The sequence below is a fragment of the Esox lucius genome, chromosome 21 (assembly GCF_011004845.1).
Source record: "Esox lucius isolate fEsoLuc1 chromosome 21, fEsoLuc1.pri, whole genome shotgun sequence".
Lineage (NCBI taxonomy): Eukaryota > Metazoa > Chordata > Actinopteri > Esociformes > Esocidae > Esox > Esox lucius.
Genome location: NC_047589.1, coordinates 14,593,803 through 14,603,574, shown reverse-complemented (window position 1 = coordinate 14,603,574; position 9,772 = coordinate 14,593,803). Strand labels below are relative to the sequence as shown.

The 9,772-nt window shown below is 42.5% G+C and overlaps 1 protein-coding gene across 1 annotated transcript in view; it reads right to left on the bottom strand.

Moving 5' to 3' along the window:
* Positions 1-1,097: 1,097 nt before the first annotated feature.
* armc4 (armadillo repeat containing 4) overlaps positions 1,098-9,772 on the bottom strand; it is a 49,070-nt gene continuing 40,395 nt past the window's right edge. The window contains exon 20 of the mRNA XM_010885613.3: positions 1,098-1,460. Coding sequence (XP_010883915.2) covers positions 1,347-1,460 — 114 coding nt within the window. The 3' untranslated portion in view covers positions 1,098-1,346. The remainder of the gene's footprint in view (positions 1,461-9,772) is intronic.

The window sequence follows — 9,772 nt, the reverse complement described above, 5'->3', positions numbered from 1 at the left end:
AAGTCTCCTGAGATGCTTTGTGGAGACAGGAGGAGTACGTAGCCTCAGCAAGCGTGTCCCGAACTGCACCCGGTTCTCTATGTGGTGCAGTTCTTTTGAAAAGGGTTAGGAAATAGGGTGCCATTTGGGATGTTTCCAGTGGCTGAGTGTTACAGTAAGCCTGGGAGGCTAATTAGGTCCAGGACACTGGAGCACAGACCAGAGGAGAGGTGGAGCAGTCGTGGCCACAACGCAGCCCATTGTGAAACAATGGAAACTGACATGGCCTGTTTGGGCTAGGGACACTGGACACAACACAGAGAAGGCGAACACACTCATTCAAGTTTCCTACCACAGTGTCAGGGATGTCTGAGTTTCAGCAGCAATCCATTCTCTCAATGAATTCCCCTTCTGTTTTGTGCTCTCAGAGCATTTTATTTCTAAGTTTATGTTGTTATTATTTGTATAAAAAGGCAGCAATAGTTATTGACTTTAACTGAACCTAGAAGAATTCTAGGTTCAGTTATAAGACTTATTTAATGGGAGACTTATTTAATGGGTATTATTGAGCAAATGCCACACTAGTGTTCTGGGTTCTGAGGTGGTCCCAGTGCCCACAAATAAGTGTTTGTTTTTTTTACAAGCAAAAATAATGAGGACATTTCAAAATATAAATTTGGCCAATTACTAAAAAGACTGTCTACCCATAATGCAACAGAAACATAAATTAGGTAATTGTGATTAATAGGGAAACTGCTTGTACCAATTACATGTTTAGATTCATATTTACTCATATTTGTAGTGCGGGAGGGGCCTTTTATTCTATTCAGAAATGTTAACGGCATATTTTTCCCATTTACGTCAACGTTGATTTAATTTATAAGTATCAATCTGTATTTACGAGAATATCTTGATTTGTATACAGATATACTCCGACTGTTTTGTGGTGCTTTTGCTGAAGTGAGGAACACAACCAGATGTGGACTACCTAAGGAATGTGACTTTACAGCACACGCTCCGAAGCGCTTCACTCTCAGGACCAGTGGTGGGGTATTTGGCACGAAAGAGGAGAAAGAGACTTTACTGTTATGATATAATGAAGACAACAAAAAAGTAAGAAGAGTGAGACAGTTTACTATGTTTGTATGAAGTTCAGATGAAGGGGCAGGATAGAAGGCAGATGTGGCATTAATACATCAGTCATCAGATCTGATTTCAGTCACTCATAAATTCTGTGAGGGAAGGATGGAGGGATTGTGTAAAATGTCTATGGATGGAAGGCTGTATTTAGGCCAATGTCAAACAGACTCGGGAGGTGATGACGGGGGGGGCGGGGGGGATGGGTGGGTGGGAGTCGTGGCAGTAGGTTAACCACATTGTGCCTTCTCATTGGCCAGTGCCAGGCGGCGGATGTTAGCCACACAGCCAGCAGATGCCTCTTGGAGGACCTCGTCAGTGGAGCCCATCATTCCTAGCAGGAGCTGTAATGGCAGACAGGTAAGACAGGACAGGGTTAAACATAATATCTTCCTCCTTATCATTATCATCAGCAGAGGGGGAGAGTGGAGTGGACAGGGTAACCCATTGTCTATCACATCATAGTGATTTAGGAGACATTGTTACCCCGAGCAACTTTCAGTTAATGCATTATTCTTAAGATAGTTGGGTCGGACAACAGTACAACGGTACCAAATCCACTTCACTCAAAGTACAGTACTCCGTGAAGTACCTACAGTATCAAAGGCAGTGTTACTGTAGGTTGAGGAGAACGAATAACAATCCAACTTTTAGGGGGTATACCCATGATAAGCCTCATTGCCTGCATCCAACGCAAGGGAGCAATCAGTCTCCTCCCTGTTCAGAATGGAATCAGGACATCACAACCTATAGACTTGAACTCTGAGCACAGCACCTTGGACTGGATATTCACAGACATTTAGGGAGGAGCAGCTAGATTCTCCATTATTTATTTTACAGTTATCTACTGTACCTCCTCATAATCAGTACAGCAGAGGAGAAGAGAGGAAATGACAGGAGAGGAGGGGGAACAAGGACAGGACAAGAGGGAGGAGAAAAGGAGAGGGGAGGAGATGGGGGAGGTGGACAGAAGACGGGTGGAGAGGACAGGGGACGAAAGGACATGGGCGGAGCGGAGGAGATGACAGAGGGGAGAACTGATAACAGGAAGGGAGGGGAGGAGATGACAGAGGACAGGGGAGGAGGAGAGGATGGGTGGACAGGACAGGGGAAGAGAAGACATGGGAGGAGGGGGGGAGATGACGGAGGGGAGGACAGAGAACGGGAAGGGAGGAGAGGAGATGACAAGAGGACAGGGACACTGTACGCTGCAGGGTAGCTGTGACCTATCTGTAACAGGCTGTAGTGGTGTGTCTACCTCTGTATGTGTGTCCCGTTATAACCTACCAACCAGGCGTGGAGCATGGGCCATGGGTTACAGCTGGAAGTAGCACATGCCCGCCTGCCTGCCTCACTCTGCAAAGTTTGTTCAGATGAAAGTGTTTGTCTAGCAGGCAACAGCGTAGCTAGGCATTAAAAACCTGAGCACGAACCAACCACACCACTTGACAGCCTTCCACTGCCCCAAAGGTCAGATTATATCCGACTATTACTGCTGCTTGTAGAATGGATCTGCTCTTTGATCTGTTTGCAGAACATGGGGTTTTTCTCTATTTAGAAATTCTGTTTTTTGGGGGTTTTACATAAAATAATATATAAAGCTATATAAAGCTGTTTTAATTATGTTTAAAATAGTTACTTATAATTATATTATACGGCGACTATTGAAAGTATTCAGGCCCCTTCAATTTCTCCACATTTGATGTTCTAGACATAATAATTAATTCATTAAGTTGTTTTTGCCATCAATGCACACAAAATACCCTATAATGAAGAAGCAAAACCACGTTTATAAAAATGGTTATTAAAATGTATTGAAAATGGAAACATTGTAAAAAACGTCATCTACGTAAGCATTCAGACCCTTTGCCAAGACACTCCAATCTCAGCTCAGATGCATACTACTGTAGGTTCTTTGATCATCCTTTATGTCTCAAGAACCTGTCTGTATGTATTAGGTTCCACTCACCACAATCTGTGCCTGAACAAAAACCAAGCCATGAAGTCCAAAGACCTGTTACACCTCAGTGATAGAATTGTGGAGGCACAGATCTGGGGAACATAAGTGTCCAGGAGCACAGTGGGCTCCATCATTTTTAAATGGTACAAGTTGTGAACCACCAACTCTTCATATAACGGGTCATCGGACTAAACTAAGTAACCAGGCAACAAGGGACTTAGTCAGGAAGTTGATCAAGAATCAAAAGGCCGTTCTAAGAGAGCTTCACAGTTTCTCTGCATAGATGGGAGAACCTGCCAGAAAGACAACCATCTCTGCAGGACTCCATTAATCAGGCCCTTATGGAAGCCACTCTGTCAATCAGGCCCTTATGGAAGCCACTCTGTCAATCAGGCCCTTATGGAAGCCACTCTGTCAATCAGATCTACACGGAAGCCACTCCTGAGTAAAAGGCAATTGACATGCCGCCTAGAGGACAGAACATGAGGAAAAAGATTGTCTGGTCTGAGAGGATCTACAAGGAATGACAGGAGAATATGCACAAATCCAGGAGTGCAAAGCTGGCAGAAGCATACCTGAAGCTGTGATCGCTAAGGTTTTATTCTCACTAAATTGGCACAAATGTCTAAAAACATACTTTTGCTTTGTCATTATGGGGTATTGTATGTAGATTGATGGCAACATGTTTGATTTAATCAATTACAAATTAATTCTACAACACAAAAACATCAAGAGGAAGTGAAGGGTTCCGAAATACACAGTACTGGTACAACGTTAAGAGATGCTCAGCCAGCCAAAGAAATGTATGTTGGCTATGATAAAGTTGAACAACGAGGTCCATATACCACAAACCCAGAGGAGCCTTATTGCTATTAGAAACAGGTTACCAAAACAATTAGAAGAGTTAAACATATTTTTTGGCATACTAGTGGTACATGGTCCCATATAACACAACTTTCATCCAGAATTCAGCATGGTATCATAGAAAAGAACTGTGACTATAGTACAGCATTAGATTTATTATGGTATCATAGAAAATAACTGTGACTATGGGACAGCATTAGATTTAGTATGGTATCATAGAAAAGAACTGTGACTATGGGACAGCATTAGATTTAGTATGGTATCATAGAAAAGAACTGTGACTATGGGACAGCATTAGATTTAGTATGGTATCATAGAAAAGAACTGTGACTATGGGACAGCATTAGATTTAGTATGGTATCATAGAAAAGAACTGTGACTATGGGACAGCATTAGATTTAGTATGGTATCATAGAAAAGAACTGTGACTATGGGACAGCATTAGATTTAGTATGGTATCATAGAAAAGAACTGTGACTATGGGACAGCATTAGATTTAGTATGGTATATTAGAAAAGAACTGTGACTATGGGACAGCATTAGATTTAGTATGGTATAATAGAAAAGAACTGTGACTATGGGACAGCATTAGATTTAGTATGGTATAATAGAAAAGCATTACATTTTGTATGGCATATTTTCTTTTTTCATAAGCAAAAAGCTACTACATCAACTGCAGTTCCAAATCAAAATAAAAGTAAATGCAGGCACAACCACTCTGGCGCATTGGACATTTTAAATGTGTTCAATGTGTGCTCCATCATGAAATCACAATGGTGTGCCACTGAGTTCTCTTAAGCCGCACTCACTACTTAGTTTTGGATGTTTTCTGGTTTGCATCAATAATGAGCTAAACAGGCTACATTTAAATGTCTAAACTAAACAGTCGAAAGCTCACAAGTCCTAAACAAAATTAATTTTTGACAGTGCGTTAATCACGTGGTATATACTAGCTGCTTTTCAGGCTCTACATTTCGAAAAGAAATGCAAAAGTAAGCTTTAAAGCTCTGTAAAAGAGCAGGTTTGAAGACTATTTTGAAGACTCTTCAGGGATATTTTGAATTGGACTTTACAGGGGTCAACCAATCGTGTTCATCCTTGTTAATGTTAAAATGACATATCCTTTTAGTAACACAGAATACTAAAAGGCTTTTATTCCACACAGTGTTCTGCATACACAGGAAACATCTTAAGATCTTTTTAAACACCTAAATCCTCTCTGAATAGAATCCGAGTAATTTAATGAAAGTGTGTCTGCTTCTTCAACTGGTTCCCTCCCTGGTCTCTGTGCCTTATGAAGGAGAGCACTTCTATTATTCAGCTCCTTTCCCTCCCTCACTCCCTCTCCCAGATGTTCAGCCAGCTAGAATTCATCATGGAGATCCTTTAAGAGATTTATACTGTATATTTAAGCAATAAGGCATGAGGGGGTGTAGCCAATATGACACAGCTAAGAGCTGCTTTTAGGCAGGACGCACCACGGAGCACTTAGCTGTGGTATACGATTCTTACACATCAGATCGGATGGTTTGAATCCTGAATGCTGATTGGCTGATAGTCGTGGTATATTAGACCACAGGTATGACATCACTTGTAACTACTCTAATTGTGTTGGTAACCTGTTTATAGGTGCAATAAGGCATCTGGGGGTTTGTTGTATATTGGCAATATACCACGGCTGAGCACTGTGTCCAGGCACTCCAGGATGTGTCGTGCCTAAGAACAGCTCTTAGCTGTATATTCACAATATACCACATCCCTTCATGTTATTGCTTACATGTACCATTGCTGTCAGCCAATCAGCTTTCAGGATTCACACCACCCAGTTGATAATTGCATTTATAGTTGAAACCCAGAATAATCAAAGTTGTGGTATATAGGACTGTATCCCACGGTGATGACAAAAAATTACTTTGAATATTTCTAATTGCATTGGTAACTTGTTTATAATAGCACAACGCCACCTGTGGGTTTTATGGTGTGTGGCCAATTGCAATATACAGATGTGCTCAAAAGTCTGCATACCCTTGGAGAATTGGTAATATATGTATCATTTGTAGAGAAAACATGAGTGAGCAGGCAAAACACATGTCTTTTATTTCTTATAGGATTCACATTCAACTGTAGGTCATAACAGAATGGTAAAAACATAAAATAAAACATGGCAACAAAGAAAAAAATTAACTGACCCCTGTTCAGAAGTCTGCATACCCTTAGTTCTCAATACTGTGTATTGCCCCCTTTAACATCAATGACATCGTGCAGTCTTTTGTAGTAGTTGTATATGACGCCCCGAATTCTTGCAGGTGGTATAGCTGCCCATTCACCTTGGCTTAATGCATCCAGCTCATGCAAAGTCTTTTGTCGTCTGGCATGAACCGCACGTTTGAGATCTCTCCAGAGTGGTCAGGAGACTGTGATGGCAACTCCAGAACCTTCATCTTTTTCTGCTGTAACCATTGGAGGGTCAACCTGGCCTTGTGGCATTGTCGTGCTGGAAAGTCCAAGAGCGTCCCATGCACAGCTTTCATGCAGAAGAATGCAAATTGTCTGCCAGTATTTTCTGATAACATCCTGCATTCATCTTGCCACCAATTTTCACAAAATTCTCCGTGCCTTTAGAACTAACACACCCCTAAAACATCAGTGAGCCACCACCATGCTTCACAGTTGGGGTGGTATTCTGTTCACTATAGGCCTTGTTGACCCCTCTCCAAACATAGTGCGTATGGTTGTGACCATAAAGCTCTATTTTGGTCTCGTCACTCCAAATGACAGTTTGCCAGAGGCTGTGAGGTCTGTCAAGGTGTTGTCAGGCATATTCTTTCTGGCAACTCGACCATGCAGCTAATTTCAAGTATCATCATATTGTGCTCCTTGAAACAACCACACCGTCTTTTTCCAGAGCAACCTGTATTTCTCCTGAGGTTACCTGTGGGTTTTTCTTTGTATCTCAAACAATTCTTCTCAGTTTTGGCTGAAATCTTTTGGTATCAAGAGATCAAGAGAATGTTCCACTTCTTAGTAACTGATTGAACAGTACTGACTGGCATTTGCATGCTTTGGATATCTTTTTATATCCTTTTCCATTTTTATAAAGTTCCATTATCTTGTTACGCAGGTCTTTTGACAGTTCTTTTCTGCTCCCCATGGCTCAGTATCTAGCCTGACTATTTATACACAGACACTAATTGCAATTTAAAAAGCCACAGGTGTGGGAAATTCACCTTTAATTGACACCTGTGTGTGTCACCTTGTGTGTCTGTAACAAGGCCAAATTCAAGGGTATGTAAACTTTTGATCAGGGACATTTGGGTGATTTCTGTTATCTTTATGATTTCAAAAACAACTATGTGATAATAAATAGCTTCATATGATCACTATCTTTAAATCAAAGACAGATTTTTTTGCATGGTCAGTCATATTTTCAACATTTTAGAATTTCTGCCAGGGTGTGCAAACATATGAGCATAATTGTACATACCAAAGCTGGTAGTTGTATCCAGGCACTTAACATCATATAAGAACAGACTTTAGCCGAGGGAAACTGGTCAGGTACAGCCCCCCCCCCGCCTTATTGCTTAATAATAATGTGTGTGAATGTTTGTTTGATTTAATGTGAATCTAGGCTTTAAAGGCAGTAGACCTTCGCATCATGCCTCATTGACTCTTATCTCCATCTATTTGAACCAACCGTTTGATTGCGTTCAGCACTGGTCAGATCCTTACAGAACACTACTTGTCCTGGTTCTTTTCCCATGTTATCAGTGTTTTTATAATGTACAACAAGTCTGTTCTGGGCTTGATGGTGAACTCTGACTATTTCCATGTTACACGCAAAGTTACGAAGCTGCTCCGCACATTTGTGTGATTAGCTAGCGGCATAACACAGTGCCAGGGAGCATTCCCAGAATGTTCTGCTTAAAGATACATACTGAAAGGAAAACTGATGAAAGATGAGGGTTCTATCTTCTTTCCATGTGCAAGCAGTGAGTACACAGACAGACAGTCTGGTTGAACATTGACACCACCAAAAGGCTGAGAACATAATACCACCGTTTCCTTCTGGTCCCATTCATTCCCCAAATTGGAGGGAAAAAATAACGATATTGGCCTATGAATACGGGTCTCTTTCAATTCATCAGTAAGTGTTTGTGGCAGTAACATCAGTTTAGGTTTTCATATGTTTTTTTTAAATAGCATCCAAAACACCTCTGAAACGCAAACTTTATATACACAAGGTCCAGAAAACATGCAGCTAGGCTCAGACACAAGTCTCTTTTGTGAAAGGAGAGGATGCCTGCGAAGTGCCAGAAGCAGCGTTTTGCCAACCTCATAGCATGTTATTCAGACGTGGCCAAATAAGGTCTCCCCAAGCGCACAGCTAGGCTAAGATAAGCGTGTCTCTCTTTGCATTTTTTTCTCTTCCTCCTCCCCAGCTGGGATCTCAAAGACTATAATACACCACTTGTTAGAATATTCCCAAACCGCAGTAACACGAACGCTTGCTCTCCCTCGTTTGAAAAATGAATTAGATGGGTCTGAGGTTTTTAAAACATCAGAGGGACCTCCTATAGGAGAAGTGAGTCGGGGACTGCTTCCCCTGGCTCCTCACTGGCTCTCAGGCTGGGTTTGGCCATGTAGGCCTGCCCCGCTGCACACCGCAGCGTTAACATGTGCAAGGCACGGACACACACACGAAGGTGTCACGGTGTTAAGTGCCCCGCTGTCGGGCTGCTGTTTCCTTAAGGGTACTGGTCTCTAAATCCTCCTGAAAAGCCCCTGGGTCTGATGAACGATCAGGCATTACGGGCCTGATCCCGGAACTTCTGTCCTCATGCCCCCGGCGTTCCCATGGATACGTCCCGAACCGCATTCTATTCCGTATACAGGCCCTGGCCAAAAGCAGTGCCCTAAGGACGCCGTTTGGGAAACAACGTCATGTTTTGGGCTGCTGTTCCTTCCATGCTGAGGGTGAGCGGCACAGACAGGCAGCGTTTAGCTGAGCTCTGGGCCGAGGGGAAGGGAAGTTACTGAGGGAAGTCAAGGTAAACAACATTCCCTACAGCGTGGACCGAGCCAGGGCCGCTTAGCTGTTTTCACCCCCATCACTCTCTCAGTAAAGAAAAACCCAGCCATTCAAATCAATCACTTGGGAAGGTTTGACTGGTGGAAAGTTTACTGTACTTTCAGTCTTAATCTAATCTAGTTCTACAGTCACACACCTCCAACAGAGTAAGTCCAACCTCAGAGGGAGTGTGGCTGGACTGGGCATTCCTCCTCATCTTAGACCAGACCAGAGAGGGGCTCGAGTCGGAGCACCAGGCAGGACTATCACAAGATACACAACGTTTTAAACATACAGTAGCTAGCTGCAGTGGGCTGCTCCATTGGCAAATACTAATAGCCTCATCTGCTCACCTCATCCAGCCCATAACCTTAAAACCTGGTACAGATAGAGCATGACGAAGAAGAAACTTCAGGCACATTTTCACCTTCAGGTGCTGCTGTGTTTTAAATTTGGACTGCTTCTCTCACTCTCACTTTCCCTCCCTCTCCCTCATTCCCTACCTATTTTTATTCTCTCTCCCTTTTCATGTTCTGTCGTATGGCCTGAGCGTGTAGACCGCCGAAAATGAAAACAAACATGGCAGTGAAGGCAAAGTGCAGGGAGTACAGAACGCATGGCAACAACAGTTCAAATGTTTTTCTCAATTTGAGATTTCAAATCCATACCAGCTAGGAGCTGGCAAAGGGCTTCCCTGGAATACCTTCAGATGAAAATTACCAATAATTACCATCTGCATTTTGTAATTTACATCAATTTGCTTC